General features: G+C 31.9%; 1 protein-coding gene across 3 annotated transcripts in view; it reads left to right on the top strand.

Moving 5' to 3' along the window:
• Nucleotides 1–16,305, top strand: part of LOC113514138 (transmembrane protein 135-like) — a 39,050-nt gene extending 22,745 nt beyond the window's left edge. For all 3 annotated transcript variants that reach the window (XM_052898514.1, XM_052898515.1, XM_052898516.1), the window contains exons 5-10: nucleotides 3,336–3,487; nucleotides 9,791–9,881; nucleotides 10,628–10,780; nucleotides 12,601–12,741; nucleotides 14,415–14,581; nucleotides 15,931–16,305. In XM_052898514.1, coding sequence (XP_052754474.1) covers nucleotides 3,336–3,487; nucleotides 9,791–9,881; nucleotides 10,628–10,780; nucleotides 12,601–12,741; nucleotides 14,415–14,581; nucleotides 15,931–15,982 — 756 coding nt within the window. In that variant the 3' untranslated portion in view covers nucleotides 15,983–16,305. The remainder of the gene's footprint in view (nucleotides 1–3,335; nucleotides 3,488–9,790; nucleotides 9,882–10,627; nucleotides 10,781–12,600; nucleotides 12,742–14,414; nucleotides 14,582–15,930) is intronic.
• The last annotated feature ends 844 nt before the right edge of the window (nucleotides 16,306–17,149 follow it).

Genomic DNA, 17,149 nt, shown 5'->3' with positions numbered 1-17,149 from the left:
AGTATCATGGGCGAAACAGTATACTCTGTTATGTCCATGATACTGCTCATGTCTATAGGCGACGGTTACCACTTTCCATCAGGTGGGCCGTCAGCTTGTTTGCCATTCTAATTTTGCATTAACAAAAAACGGCTTTGTGTATACGAGAATAGTATTGTCCATGAATTCGAACAACCGAATAGAAGGTAATATTTGTGCTATAATTTGAAGGGAAGGAATATAATTTATAGCGGAATTTACATAAATTTTGAGACACAACAATTAAGAGAATTAACATAAAACAGTTTTACGAATTGTGTTTTATGAAGAGTTTATTTCGAGATTACTATAAATAAATATCTTTTGTAACACCAAATTAAGTAGTCATAATTGATTGGATACTAGCGGCATTTATTTGTCTCTATCTATATCTGTTACATCAATGTCTATGGGCCGAATGGATTTGAATGATATTTGAAATATAGATGGAACGTAATCCTGCATTAACACATAGGATACTTTTTATCTTAATCCACACTCAATGTTACAAGATAATGCTGATCACCTCAGATGACGAGAGAACCTTGGTGCTGTAAGGGTTTGATATAATGCCTCACCTACCGATGGTCGCAGGTTCAATCCCTATACAATATAGATATATATATTTGGGAGGGGAAGGGACTATTAGCATTGAGAACTAGCGATCCCATTGCTAGCAATATACCCAACCAGGTCGACCTCCTCGCGGTTCTCCCTGGAAACTATCATGGTTAATTCCTGATGAACTCATCATGATGGGCTAACTGGCCTGTTTTCATTCTCATCTATCACCCGTCACTGGTGCCCCGCCAGCGTATCCCGTTAGCGCAGGCGGGGTTACTATTCCATTTTCACCCATCAACAAATTACCTACTATAGTCAATACAAATAACATTTCGTCTATTTTAACTCGTGGGTATATTTACGTAAGTAAAAATGTATTCAATACATTCCAAAGGGCATACAATGTAAGTATATTATGTTACATGCATTTAAGTTATTTTTCTGCAAAGAAAGTATAAAATTATAAAGTACCTACCTACATTATTTTCATGAATATTGTTTGTCAAATTTGTAATTGATTACGTGAAGGTAACCGTTGCTATTGTTAACAACTTATATTTTACAAGTAGTGTCACTATACATATGCTTCGGTAAAAGCAAGTCACGTTTTTTATCCATGTGTGCGTGAACAGGGTTGCCAGTATGTATAGTTAAAAATTAGTATTTGGAAGAATTTTATGTCTTAAGATTAACTTGAAAAACAAAATTGGTACATAATTTTTATAAATATATTTGAAAGAAGAAGATAAACCGTGCAAAATGATTCCTATTAATATTTATCTTTGCTGAATATTTTGATTTATGTCTGAATATAGACAGGTACTGCCGTGTAATCCCGGCTTAAAATGGGCCTCTCCTTTCAATCTCTTGGGTGTCGTAAGAGGCGACTAAAGGAAGGCAGCAGCGTCCCTCTTATAACATCTTCAAAACCTGACTGCGGTTGCCAATCTGCCTGCCAAGCATGGCAATTATTGGCAAAACCCTTTAAGATACCCTTATGTCGAGCAGTGGACAGTTAAGGGCTGATATGATGATTATAATGATGGACATAAAAACTATTTTCTTTTATATACATTTTTAAATTATTTATAATTTAGAAATGTATATTAATTTGTAAGCAACACGTACATATGTATATTTATATTATTACAGAAAAAGTTATTCCAAATTTAATTTTAAAAGTCTACCTGATCTTGGAGATTCAATTACTTGCAACACTAAAAATAATGCGTTTTGTTTTGATTTAGAAAAAAATTATTGCTAAATGTTAACTGACTAAATTTTGATACGTTTTTACAATCAATATTGTAAATATATATATACAACATAGAATGGCAAATAAGCTGACGGTCCACCTGATGGAAAGTGGTAACCGTCGCCTATAGACATGAGCAGTACTATGGACATAACAGAGTATACTGTTTCGCCCATGATACTCCCCATGCGTTGCCATTCCTGAGGACTCAGGTGTTATTCCTCTGTACCCAGTAAATTCACGCCATATCCCACCCTTCATACCGAAACACAGCCATGAAAACACAACTGCTTCACGGTTGAAACACGAATGAGACAGAGGTACCCAAGCAATCGACTTTTGTACAAAGTCTCCCTCTGGTAAATAATCTAAGGTTTACTTTCCACTTTAAAAAAATACATTGAATAAAAGTACCGAGTGAGTGTAAAGAACTGAGTAAGTGTAAAACGGACTAAACTATGTCAACGAGACAGGAAGTGTTGCCATTTTATTTCTATATTTGTACCCATAAAATTACCAGTTATTTTTGCAAATCAATTTATCTTTATCTCTATCAATTAGCTGTGACACGAATCGATTAAAATGAAATATATCTCACATATTAATTAAGATATTATTTATCTAAACATCAAATTTAATTGAAGTCCATCCAGCCATTTAAGTTCATTGAGTAATAAACATTCAAACATGTGTATTATAAGCTGGTATATTTATAAAACTAATATATATATATATAAGTTTTCTTTAGAGGGCGTACTGCGATTTGCGTCACAGCGTTAGTAATTTCTCGTTACATATATATATAAACATCTTAAATAATATAGATAGAGCATCGAGTCTCAAAAACAGGTCAACTTTTTGTCAGCTAATTATCAAATTAACTGATTCGTTTTTTATCAGTGTTCTATATACTTACACATACAATTTATCTTGACGTATCTATATTTAATTATTTAATAAATAAAATATGTGTTTACGCATTAAAAAGATGCAAAAATTATAAGACAAAATAAATATAGAACGTATAAGGTTTATATATATATATATATATATTTAATAAATATTGTAATAAAAATAGTGTAATAAATATAAAAGAATTTCAAAAGAAAAATAAAGCAGATTTATAACACTTTAAATTTTCTTAGTAATCACAGATAATCGAATATTACTGTCAAAAAACACAAAATTTAACCTAAGAGCATATTTTCTATCCAACATTGCTATATTTTTTTTACAGCAGAATACTAATGTCAATACTTAATACTTGTAAAACGAAATGTAAAGTGCCACACGTAAGGCTAAAACGTTTAAGAGGTACTAAAAACCTTAAGATTTTTGTATGTATTTATATGATAATGAAATAAAAAAAAATATAAATAATCGAAATAAATTATTGGCAACTAAAAAACATAAATATATAACGATTTTTGTATTGTTTAGTTCATTTAATACCTAATAATAAAATACAGTAAAATGATTTCATTTCATAACTTTACAGCTTGCTGAATACTATCTTCGGAGTTTGGAGAGAAGTGGATATTTGAAAATAACGAAGGCGAAGCAAACGTTACTCTTTATGATCGGTAGCTCCCTCCTTTTCTACCTTATGCGATTGGAAGGAGACAAGGAACAACGGACTCCACTATTTTGGTAAGGGCTTATATTATACTAGCGGCCCGTCCCGGCGTCGTACGGGTGGACATTTTTACATTCAAAAAGGTGGCCATTAAGGCTGCACACGCGACGGAAGCTTAAAAATGGAGTAACTTCTTCCGTTTTCCCAACATTTCCCTTCACTGTTCTGCTCCTATTGATCGTAGCGTGATGAATAGTATACTATAACCTGCCCAGGAGTACGAAGAATAATTGTACCAAGTTTCGTTAAAATCCGTCGAGTAGTTTTTGTTTCTATAACGAACATACAGACAGACATACAAAAATTTTACTGATTGCATTTTTGGCATCAGTATCGATGGCTTATCACCCGCTGATAGTTATTTTGGAGATATATTTCATGTACAGAATTGACATCTCTACAGATTTATTATAAGTATAGATTAACTATTGTCCCGGTACTTTGCAAGCATGAATTTCCGAAGTTTTTTTTTTTTTTTATACAACTTAGAATAGCAAACAAGCTGACGGCCTACATGATGGAAAGTGGTAACCGTAGCCTATAGACATGACCAGTACCATGGACGTAATAGAGTATACTGTTTCGCCCATGATACCCCCCATGCGTTGCCATTCCTGAGGACTCAGGTGTTATTCATTTGTACTTAGTAAATTCACGCCATATCCCACCCTTCAAACCGAAACACAGCCATGCAAACACAACTGCTTCACGGTTGAAACACGAATGGGACAGAGGCACCCAAGCAATCGACTTTTGTACAAAGTCTCCCTTTGGTAAGTAGGTAATCTAATGAAATATATCACTCCTAGATGGCATAATAAGACACATAATACCAAATTTTAAGTTAGACCCTCAGTAGTATAACTGTAAAAACCGTTAAATGGATAGATATATATATATATATATATATATATATATATATATATATATATATATATATTATATATATATATATTCTTTATTGCACTTCAACTAAACTAACTTAAAATAATCTATTTATACATGTTGTGAGCAAGGGTGGACTTGTCTCTGACAGAGATCTCTTCCAGTCAACCCAGTACAGTAAGAAAGCATTTCGTTAGCGGGCAGCTGAAGTGCTACAAATATTAATACATAAACAAATACACAGTTAAATAAAATATTAAAATATATAATAAATCAAAATTACAAACAATATGAAAAAATTTTGAAAAAATCAGTTAAATTATCAAAAAAGTTTCAAAATATTCAAAGAATAAAGAAATCTGAAAATAAAATTAAAACAATGTGGTCTATAGTTAAGGAAAATACAAATAAAAGTATTCGAAATATTAAAAAAAATATAAAATTAAAAATTGAAAATAATATCACAGACAATCCCACAAAAATAGCAAACTCATTTAATCAGTTTTTTGCTTCTATTGGAAATGATAATGTAAACCAAAGTCAGCCATTACAATTAAATAAATGTATGAGTAGCACCATCGAAAACTCTATGTATCTCAAACCGGTGGACTTAAAAGAAATTCAAACTATTATAAAAAAACTAAAAAATCAGCGTAGCTATGGCTACGATGAGTTTCCACCTGTCTTAATTAAAAAATGTGCTGAAGAATTGACGCCTATTTTAACCTTACTTATTAACCAGTCATTTACAGAAGGTATAGTCCCAGACCCTCTGAAAATCTCCCTAATCAAACCAATTTATAAAAAAGGTGAAAAATTAGATATAAATAATTATCGTCCCATTTCTTTGTTACCAACGTTTTCAAAAATATTTGAAACTGCAATGTGTGACCGTCTATATATAAAAATATATCTTCAGCGAGCATCAGTATGGTTTTAGGAAAAATCGGTCAACTTCATTAGCAGTCTTCAAGTATATTAACGAAATAATTAATATCATAAACAACAAAGAATATGCCTTAGGCATTTTGCTCGATATGAGTAAGGCTTATGACTGCGTCCAATACAAAACGTTATTGAAAAAATTATACAACATAGGAGTAAGAGGTCCCGCTTATAAATGGTTTACCTCTTATCTCACAAATCGATCCCAATATGTACAAATAGACCATGTAAATAATCAAACTGGAAAAATAAAAACAGTAAGATCTCAACATTCAAAATTAATAAATTCAATACCTCAAGGAAGCGTCCTCGGATGTATATTATTTTTAATATTCATAAATGATTTGCCTGAAGTGATGGACAGCCCCTGCACATTGTTTGCAGATGACGTTTCTGTTGTTGTCTCCTGTAAAAATAACCTAAACCTACAAAGTACACTGGATGGTAGTATGTTAAAAATAGTGAGCTGGTTACACTCACATAAATTAAAAGTAAATTTTAATAAAACTAAATTAATGGTTTTCAGTCCATTCCAAAAGAACCCGCTGCAAATTAACTACTCTTTCAATAATATTAAAATAGATTGCGTAGAGAAATATTCACTATTAGGTGTAAATGTAGATTCGAATATTAATTGGAAAGCGCATGTGCAGAGTGTGGCTACCAAGCTGTCTAGATTCACTTATGCACTACACCAACTAAAGATATCTTCTGATACCAAGACAGCCATGTGCGCCTATTATGCATATGCCCACTCTTTGCTCCAGTACGGCATATTGATGTGGGGTAATAGTACAAACGTGATTGATCTTTTTAAATTGCAAAAACGATGTCTCAGAATAATTGCTAACATAGATAACAGGGAAACTTGCAAACCATACTTTATTAAATATAAAATTTTGACTTTACCGTCAATGTACATATTAGAAGCGTGTCATTTTGTTAAATGTAATATGCACCTATTTCCACAATATATATACCGCAATGTAGATTAGCAAGACCATTCTCGAAGCTACAGTTATTCCATTCTGGCCCTTTCGCAATGTCAATAAAAATTTACAATAAAATACCAATTAACTTAAAAGGTGAGGATGATTCTAAAAAGTTTAAAGTAGCTCTAAAAAAATATTTAATCGCAAAGAGTTTTTATGCGCTACAGGAATTTTTCAAGGAAAAAAGTTAGTTGTGTTTGTGCCTGTTTGTTTTAATTTAATGATGATTTTTTGTTTTTTTTTTTTTTTTTTTATACTAATCGACGATACATATATATAATGTAAAAATTTAATTATGTAGTTTATATAAGATTTATTAATGTGATTGCTGTGCCCTTTCAGGGTTCATGTTTGCTACTTTTAGTAAATTAAGACCAATTTTGTTACAACATGTAATAGCAATAAATAAATGAATGAATGAATGAATGAATGAATAAAATATTACATAAATACATTTACGTTAGTTGCCTCGTCAGTTCTTAACCGATTTGGAAAATTATTTTTTATCTGAAAGATAATGTGTTTAAAGATTGGTTCATTTATCAACTAAGACAGTTTCCCAATGTACTCCTTTATAAATTTATCCAAATTGATTCAGTAGGTAATTTAGTTTTTTTTTTCACAATTAAAATCATTGTTTTTTATTTATATTAGTTATATTAAACATTTCCTATCTTAAACATAATCAATAAATCCCACAGCAAACAAATATAAACTTATTTAAATAAAAATTAACGTATTAGACTTTGTGACTATCTTTCTCATCGAGAAATTATAACAAAAGACAAAGGAATAAATATATCTATTAGATGTTTGAGGCTTTTAAATAAGTGTGTGAATACATTTTATCTAATATATTAATCAATACCAAGCAAATCTTATATATAAAATTCTCATGTCACGGTGTTTGTTACCAAACTCCTCCGAAACGGCTTTACCGATTTTTATGAAATTTTGTGTGCATATTGGGTAGATCTAAGAATCGGCCAACATCTATTTTTCATACCCGTCAATGATAAAGGTAATCCACCCACTCCTAAATATATTTATTTTAATTTTCTTGACAATTTTTTAAATTTTTACTTTATTATGACTAAGCATCGAAAAATACAGCTTAAAATTTTTACCTTTTTACGATAAACCCCTGTTGTTTAATCATTCAGGGTTGCAAGAAGACAATCGAATATAATATTGGAAATATTTTCATGTATAGTTCTAGAAATAATGTTTATAGTAAAACAAAGTTTACCGAGTCAGCTAGTATTTTAATAAAAATATCCCACCTTTATTAATTTTACTTTTATTTTGATATTTTTACGACACTTTTTGCATAAAAAAAATATGCAAAAATATGGGTTGGCAAGCGCAATTTGACTCTGTTGATCATTTGAAGAGGGCACTGCAAACATAACTACAAACATATAAAATACCGTTTTTTAAATATTTTCCTTACCTTGTGAACTACAACATTTGGAAATTTATTTTCGCCTACAATTTCCTTAGGTTGTAAATGAACAATACTCGAGCCTACAAATCAATAATTTCATCCTACATACATATAATTTCTTGATATACCGCTATATATACTGCTTGGAAACATTGTTTTGCGAGACTTTCCGAAGTTAATTCTATTGATTACAATATTGAAAGTGAAACCACAAACTAAATAGTTACAGAAGGGCCAGACTATTTAACACCTACTTCTACATAGCAGAGTTCCGAGACAGTCTCCATTATGCTTGAAGGTTTTTAACATAGATTATAGCTTATTATAGTCGCAGTAGGTACACAAGTAAAAAAGATTTTTTTTTTATACATTAGTAAGTTTAAAAGAGTAACTGTTGAATTTTTTACGACTTCTTCTTAGCAGATAATAACATATTAAACCCAGCAGTAAAATCATACAAAAATTACGATTAAAAAGAGATTTCAAACAAGATTATTATATTAAAAATAAAACAATATATCAAATATTGTTTTATTTTTCCTCTATTCAATAATGCACCGCCCACGTATTTCTCGGTTTGCCCAATGGTTGACTGGTAGAGAACACCGTCCGGTGTTAAGTTCGCTAAATGTACATAGAATTTTACTGTGCATTAATGTTTAAATAAATAAATAATTTCGAATAAAGATCATTTTAATTCTATTACGTCAAACTGTTTACATATATTAAACAAAACTACAAAAAGCATCGTCATTTATTACTAATTATCAAATATAATAAAATCACATAGAACGATTGTTACCTAATCGTAAGATGGGCAATCAGCACCAATGACGAATAGTTAATTTAATTTATAAATTATTCTGTAAATGCTTCGCTTGTCGCATATATCGCATCGCTCTTATCTTTCTGATGTAATAAAAAATATACCGAAAATAAAATTTTATATTTTCGACATATTTTTTATTATTAATATTTAAATATGAATTTACAAACAAGTTTACGATAATAATAAAAGATAAAAGATAGAATAAATGTGACAAAAAAAGACGGGAAACACACCTGCAATTTCTCTAATGTTGTTGGTGTTATGGGTGGTGGTAGCTTACCATCAGATGAGTCGCATGCTCGTTTGCCTTATAAAGAGACCAATCAAAGAAAAACTGAAGCTGACTCGAGATGTAATCAGTCAAAATTAAGTTGAACTTCGAAGCCCGTTTTGCTTTGAACCAACCCTCTGTCTCTATTCATTTTGTGTAAGAACATTGTTACAACGGTCTAGCGAGCATAGAGAATAAGCGAACTTGATAATTGTACGAAATAATGTTTAAAGAATCCTTTTGTTCAAGTATCGAGCCACTCTAATTACTTTACTGTTGTAAGGTTCCCCCAAGATGTTTAAGTAATTCGTTAACATGCGAGTAGAATTGAAATTGTTTAAAATTAGGTATATTCAAGTAATATAACAAAATTGTAACTAGACGGTGTCTTTACATAAAAGATTATTATATAAAAAAATATTAGACGTCTTTATAAGACCTAATTGATGAATAAGATCAATAGTTGTCGATACAATAAATGGGGGGGAAGGGATAGTTAGTATTGCGGCCTACCAATTTTATTGCTAGCGTCTATCTACCAGTGGGAGACTTTGTACAAATGTCGTTTGCTTGGGCACCTTTGTCGCAATTGTATTTCTACCGTAAAACAGGTATGTTTGCATGACTGTGTTTCAGTTTGAATTTATACGGTACAGAGGAATAACACCTGACTCCTCAGGATTAGCAACACATGGGGTTATCATGGGCGAAACAGTGTACTCTGTTATATTCATGGTCTGTGCTTATGTCTATAGGCGACGGATACCACTTTGATATTAGAATTTTAAAAGGGTATGTTACGGTTTCTTCGAGGTTAGCGTCCATAGGCTACAGTAACCGTTTGCAGTCGGGCCGCACCTACGTATACTTTTTTGCCAATTTTGCGGTATAAAAAAATATTTTCATTTTTTCCTTAAATCATAATATAAAAAATGCTATATTTTTCAGGCTGTACACACCAGAAAAGGTGAGACGGAAAGAGGATGGCTCTAAGAACGTGTGTCCACATGAAGGGCCGTGCCATAAATTTATACTTAAGGTAGGTTAAAGTAATATACCATCATCATCATGTCAACCATTGACTTTTCGCTGCTGAACATATACTTCTCCCTATTGGTAGGTTTCGTCAACAATTGCCACTCTTTGCAGACGGCTTGGCAATCACAGTTACACTTTGGTGATATTTTAAAAGAGACGCTGCTGACTACCCCCAGACCATAAAATTCACTCTTACGACATCCATGGGAAAATAATAAATAAAAAGTTACGCTAACTGTAGGCCAAACTCTGTTTTACTCCTATTTCTACTGTGGGTGGGATATGGCAGTGCGATTACAGGATCCAGAAGCATAACACCATATCCCTCAGGAATGACAGCGCATGAATAAATAAATCTGTATCTCATTATATTCCGTCATATCCATGCTACAGTTCATGCCTATAGGCGATGGTTACCACTTTCCATCAAGTGGGCCGTCAGCTCATTTGTCATTTGTTGGATTAAAAATGAACTTGCAAAAAAAACTAAATACTTATGCAAGATGATCATCATCATATCTCATCTATTATCTGTCCACTGCTGAACATATGCCTCCCCCATAGACTATTATAAGGATAGAGATAACAGATAAAGGATAAGGAACAGTTTTGAGCCACCTGCATCCATTGACAAGCTACAAGCTGTATGTATTAGAACATTTCATGAATCTAAAATAAAAAAATAACATAAAAGACCCAAAATCGCCGTGAATATAATCTTCAACTAATCTTTTATTCTTTTCCCAGGGCTATGGAACTTACTTCGGTATTGGACTTGCCATATCTTTGGCCAGACTGATCATACCCAAAATAAAAACGCCAATAGAGGCTATATCGTCCATAAGAGGGAAGCACTTCAAGATGGCTTTATTCTTCGGCAGTTATATTGGTATTTACAGAGTACGACTATATTATATGTTATGGTAGTTTTATGAGACAATACAACACTAATCAATGATGAATAAAGACTGACAAATATAAGATACAATCAGTCACAAAACAAAACCGACTTCGGTCGTGGCAAAACCAGTTGATTTAAAAGCTAAACTACTAAACCGATTCTAATAAAAATTATCCGAGACTAAAATGAAAATATTTATTTATGTATTTATTCATTAAAAATAATTACAACATTATGACAGCAAAAGCCTCCTAATAATATATTCTTTATTATTAAACGACTCCTAATAATATATTCTTTCGGATAAAAGAATTTTCCAAATTGGTTTATGGGTAAATAATGAAGATATGAGGTAACAAGCTTAAAAAATCGAATTATTATGTATGATTATCAACTGATTTTAGAAAAAAAAGGAGATTTATCTTCTTTGTTGAAATATGTTTTTGTAATAAATAGACTTGAAACAGATTCCTCAGTTTCCTATTTCATATGAAATTCATTATTTTTCTACTAAAATTAACATCAAAATGTAACTAACAGCACCATTAATTATTTGGAGAATATTGATTTTAGAGTCATATAATTAAGAACAATTGTTCTTGTTTGTGTTTCTATCAACAGCTGCACTTTCATGGCACGGTTGGAAGGATATGGCAGTGAAATTACAGGATTATCATGTCAACCATTCTAGTCTGTCTAGTCTACTGCTGAACAAAATTTCCTCCATAGACCACCATAAGGAATGGTCCCTAGCGACCTACTGTATCTACTGATTGCCTGCAATGCATTTAGGGTCGTCACTTCATCTAGTAAGGAATCGTGCCATAGTGCATTTGCCTATACGGAGTCGCCACACAAAGAACCTTTTTTCCCTATCAGTTGTCGATTCTTCAAACTATGTAACTACCCATTATCATTTCATCTTACTTTTCCTTCGGGCTAGATTTCGGGAAATTGCGGGATACAGAAACATAATAATGCATGAGGGCTACCATGAATTCTAGTATAATTTATTTCGTCCATGGTGCTGTTTATATCTATAACTGATGGTTATTACTTCTCATAAAATAGCCCCTCAGCTTGTCTGCCATTCCTTTTTGCATAAAAGGAACCAAAATTGTCGCCACATTTCAATTTTAATATTCTTGGTCCGCTAGATAAGTTGCTGTTTAAATAAAGCTCTAAAACATATATGTATATTTAATATATTATATATTGTACATTTCAAATATAGGTATAATATATTTTTTTTATTTATTAAAATACTTATTATTATTGTTTAGATTTCTGTTTTGCACTACTGCTACCCACTTACTACTTCCTATGTTACTATGTTATGTTGACTGGAACAAATCTCTTTTAGAGACAAGTTCGTCTTTATTTACATTGTTTCTAATTGTTATTATTATTGTATGTTTTAGTGCAAAAAATAATAATATTAGATAACCCCTATATCAATATAAATAATTTTACTCGTAAACACTTATTTTATAATAGTGTTCTAAGATCCTTACATAGAAAATGCCCTAAAAGGTTTTTAATTAAGTCTGTACTCCCATTTTGTGTTAATTAAAATAAGTAGGTGTTTTAGAGAATAAAATATTAATATTTTGACACAAAACCATAAGATACACCCTTGTGATATTGTAAAAGTAAATAAATCAACAGCAGTAAAATTTATAAAGATTGCGGGTCAATTTATACTGGTAGCTATAACTATTCATATTATCCCCACCGTAAGATGACCTCTAGACGATTTAAAAAAAACTCGTACATTTTATGTGACCATAAAGTTTAATAAGGCCTTTATCGATTTTAGGCTGTGGTTTGCTACTTATGCCGTAAGCAAGGCTTCGACTCGGCGCTTTACGCGTTACCAGCTGGATATCTGGCGGGTTTGTCGAGTATGTTCAACTCGTCACTTGGCTTGTCCATTGCTGTGTTCTCAGGCGCTTTGAAGGTATAGTATGATTTTAATAGCATTAATAACTTCCGAGGCATGAATTAAATGTAATGACTTTGTACAAAAGTCCTTTGCTTGGACACCTCTGTCACATTCGTGTTTCTACCGAGAAGCAGTTAGTTTGCATGACTGTGTTTCGGTTTGAAAGTTGAGATATGGCAATGAATTTACAGGGTACAGAGGAATAACACCTGAGTCCTCAGGAATGGTAACACATGGGGGGTATCATAGGCAAAACAGTATACTCTGTTATGTCCGTGGTACTGCTCATGTTTATAGGCGACGGTTACCATTTTCTAACAGGTGAGCTGTCAGCTTGTTTGCCATTCTAAGTTGCACAAAAAAATATATAACTCAGCATGTAAATGAAATTTTTAAAATGTTGAATCACAAATCTATCAATTTGTTTGAAATACACTGAGTATTTCATACAAGAATTTATTATTATTATTCATCAAAACGATTACTAGTATGTAACTCAGACAAGTTACATACGAGTAATCGTTTTGATGGCCAGTCGTTCTCGCAGCGTATGGCCTAACTTTAATTGATACAAATGAAACCAATCCATCACAATTATGATAGTGCTTATAGGCTATCATTTTAACAACAGTATAAAATATACATTATTCATTTTATGCTCTTGTTAGATTTAATTATTGGTATTAAAAACAGTTTATTTCATCAATCAATTCGTTCTTACATACAATGGATAAAAGTAAACCCCATTATTAATTGCCATTTTAGTTCATACAAACAAATTTGCCAGTTTATTTTTTAGCCCGTTTATTACAATAACTCCATTAGGTCTTAATTCATGCGGCAACGTGTAACTTTTATAGTATACTAGCTTTTAACCGCGACTTCGTCTGTGTAACCATGATAAATTCACTAACCTAAATAAAAAGTATCCTATGTCCTTATTCACCCTATATAATATATAATATACGTATATAAGAAGTTTCATAGTGACTGATTAAGGCGCTATAAAGTAACAAACAAATAGTAGTTTTGCCCACTACCGCACCCTATCGACTCAATTTTCTCTTTTAGGGATAACTCTTCTGTCTCAAGTTATATCAAACAATACATAGTACCTGGATGACCGAACTTTGCTCGGTATATTTTTTGACTTAGTGTTGCTTATCAACGCCATCTATTGTCAAGTAGCTTTAGTCATGCTGTGTCGGTAAAACAGATAGTTGCGAGTCGATAAAGAGTTATTGATTTGACCTTTATCTTTGTACTAAAATATCACCAATAGCAATAATTTTTTTTCGTGTTTTTTTTAGAAAATATATGTACTTTGAAATGATTTTTTCTTACAAAAACAAGGGACTTAAAAAAAAAGGAGGACAAATAATCATCTGGACTCGAACCGGGTTCTTTTGGTTTCGGGACCGCCAGATTTCCTATCTGAGCTATTATTTCTAATGATATTGTAGCAGTTTTTCATTGCCTAAAAACAATACATATTAACAAATTTTCATTAATATCTATTAAGTTACTTCGAAGATTAGCGTGAAATATCGTGATACGGAATTTTTATATATTATCTCTAGGAATATAAATCCCAATTTTGTTGTATTATGTTCATTTATTATATTTGTCAACGTTATTTTTGTAAATTTGTTCATTCTACAATAATAAAGAATTCTGCTTCTTTCCAGCTCTTCTCGACGATTCTGTACGAAAAGAAGATATTGCCTGACTTCATTCCTTTACCGGAACTTCTGTACTGTTACTGTCAGGGCACCTTGTTCCACGCACGCTTTATGGACCCGGACATTTGTCCAAATTACGTTTTCAACCTAATGAAAACCGTCAGTAATCATCGGTAAGTTTACTACAATTATAATCATTGACTTATTATTTTTTTTTATGGGTGATAATGTAATAGTCCGCCTGCGTCAACGGTATACGCTGGTGGGGCACCAGTGAGGGATGATAGGTAAGAATGATAAGACCTGGAAGACATCTGGAAATCGGCACGTTAGTCTCTAAAGGAGACCACCTGGAGATCGACCATTGCTAGCAATGAGACTGGCAGTCCAATTTCCTAACAATCCCTTGCCCCCATTGATTTATTATTGTCGGCCACAACTGCAAATAAGTATAGCTTGCTATATAATTTCATTGATTCATTCCTATTTAAGAGCTGCACTTTTGACGGTGGAGCTCGTGTCACTCACTGCAATTTTCAGCGCGTCTCTTCACCTCTTGATATGATACGACGCCAACTTTTTCCTTGATCTGCCAAATATACCTGGATCATTCCTTTCTCCTTCTTCCTTATATCTTATGTTTCATTCTAATGTTCATAAGTTCGTCATGTTATAGTTTTAATAATCTCTTTTCTTTAACCCTAATTTTCTCCGTCCTTCTCCAGCAACATATTTCAATATAATATACAAGCATACATAATATATATATATATATATATATATATATATATATATATATATTGTTCCTATACATAGTAGCGATAGATAAATATATAAAAAAGAATATGTAAGTAGAACAAAAGATCACATTGCTAGAACAGGTTGGTTCGAAAGAAAGCTTCGGTGTAGCGCAACTGCTTTACGGTAGTAACACCGGTGGGACATGTACCTACAATATGTACACAATATTGTAAGCAAACATTACAAGTGTGCCATACATATGTTTCATGTTACTATTCCTTATAAGACTATTTCGAGTATTTATATTGAAACTCCCAAAACGGAAAGGGGCGCATCGATATAATGTATGAAATATTATATAAATATATGGAAGTAATATAGAAATTCTTAAGATATGGCTGGAGACTAGTTACCTATAAGCTCTAAGGTTCACAGAAAAACGCCAAGTTTTTGATAAATTAATTTTTATACAATTCGTAATTTATAAGGTGAATTTAAAGTAAAAAATAAAAATTGTAGAACCATGTAAACCATTATCTGTTATAAGGAACGATCCAGAGCCATATGCATCCACTGACTCTCTGCAATATATATATGGTCGTCACTCCATCTAGTGGGGGTTTTCCTACATTTGCGTACGGGGTCGTCACTCAAGAAACGTTCACCCCATCGGGTGTCGGTTCTTCGAGCTATGTGACCAGCCTATTGCCACTTCAGCTTGCTTACCCTACGGACTATGTAGGTTACACATAATATACTAACATATTATTTTATTTTCCAGTTGCGAGTGGGTATACGAAAATATATTGGATATAATAAAAAATATTCAATAATTTAATACTGCGATTCAATGAAGAATAGAAGAATTTAACGGGTTTGGATGGGGCTGTGACAAAAGAGGTGTTTGATTTTGAGTTTATTTAAATGTATAATTTAAATTGTGTTAAATAAATAATAAAATAAAATAAATCAAAATAATTTTATAATAGAAAAGAATAAAATTTACATAATATATTGTTTTTTTTTTAAGATAAACCAAATAAATTCTTGTTTGTTTATGAGAAATAACAAATTAATATTTCATGGAAAACTGGGTATTTTTTAATTTATTATTTGACTGATTGTAAATATTAGTTGTAATAAATTATAATTTTTATTTGTGTGTTTTATTTAATAAATAAATACTTATATTTTTATGATGAATTTTCATACTCTGCTATTTTGTTTTTGCTACTTCCAGTAAATAGAATAGCATAGACGTTGAATAGTAGAAATATATATAGTTCATGAAATGCTCCATCACACATAAGTGATCAATTTTAAAATCTGACCACGACATATATGCAATAAAAGTTTTTACAATACAATATATGAAGAATATCACCAAGCTAGGTTATAAGTTAGAAACATTATTAAAGTTTTAAACAATTGAAATACACAATATTAATTAGAATTGTAGGGGCTTAGTCACCAACTTTGCTTGCAGAAAGATTTTTACGAATCTCGCAGTTGATGGACTGTAGTTGAAAGCAAGTAATCAGCAGACGATAATAACATTTAAATAGAGTTAATTTAGGGCGAGAAGGGGTTGTTAGTAATGGGGATTACCAATCCCATTGCTAGCAATAAACTCTATCAGGTCGACCTCTTCGCGGTCCCCCCTGGAAACCATCTTGATTGGTTTATTGTTGAATTCGTCACGATGGGCTAACTGACCTGCTTCATCCTCATCTGTCATCCCTCACTGGTGCCCCGCCAGTGTATACCGATAGCTCAGGCGAGGCTACCATTCCATTATCATCCATTAAAAAAACTAGAGTTTAATATACATACAATTTTATACATTTGACAGGATCGGAAATACAGAAAAATTAATTAAGTAAAGCCAAAACGAAAACGTCACATTTTTTGTAATCGATGCAAACTAAAAAGAGTCTTATTAATAAACAGACAAAATTTGTTGTCGCGGTTTAAAATAGATAGCGGAATAAATCGCTACA

The sequence above is a fragment of the Galleria mellonella genome, unplaced genomic scaffold (genome assembly GCF_026898425.1).
Source record: "Galleria mellonella isolate WM207_F2 unplaced genomic scaffold, CSIRO_AGI_GalMel_v1 utg44, whole genome shotgun sequence".
Lineage (NCBI taxonomy): Eukaryota > Metazoa > Arthropoda > Insecta > Lepidoptera > Pyralidae > Galleria > Galleria mellonella.
Note: the sequence above shows the minus strand (reverse complement) of the source record. Positions and strands in the feature narration are given on the sequence as shown.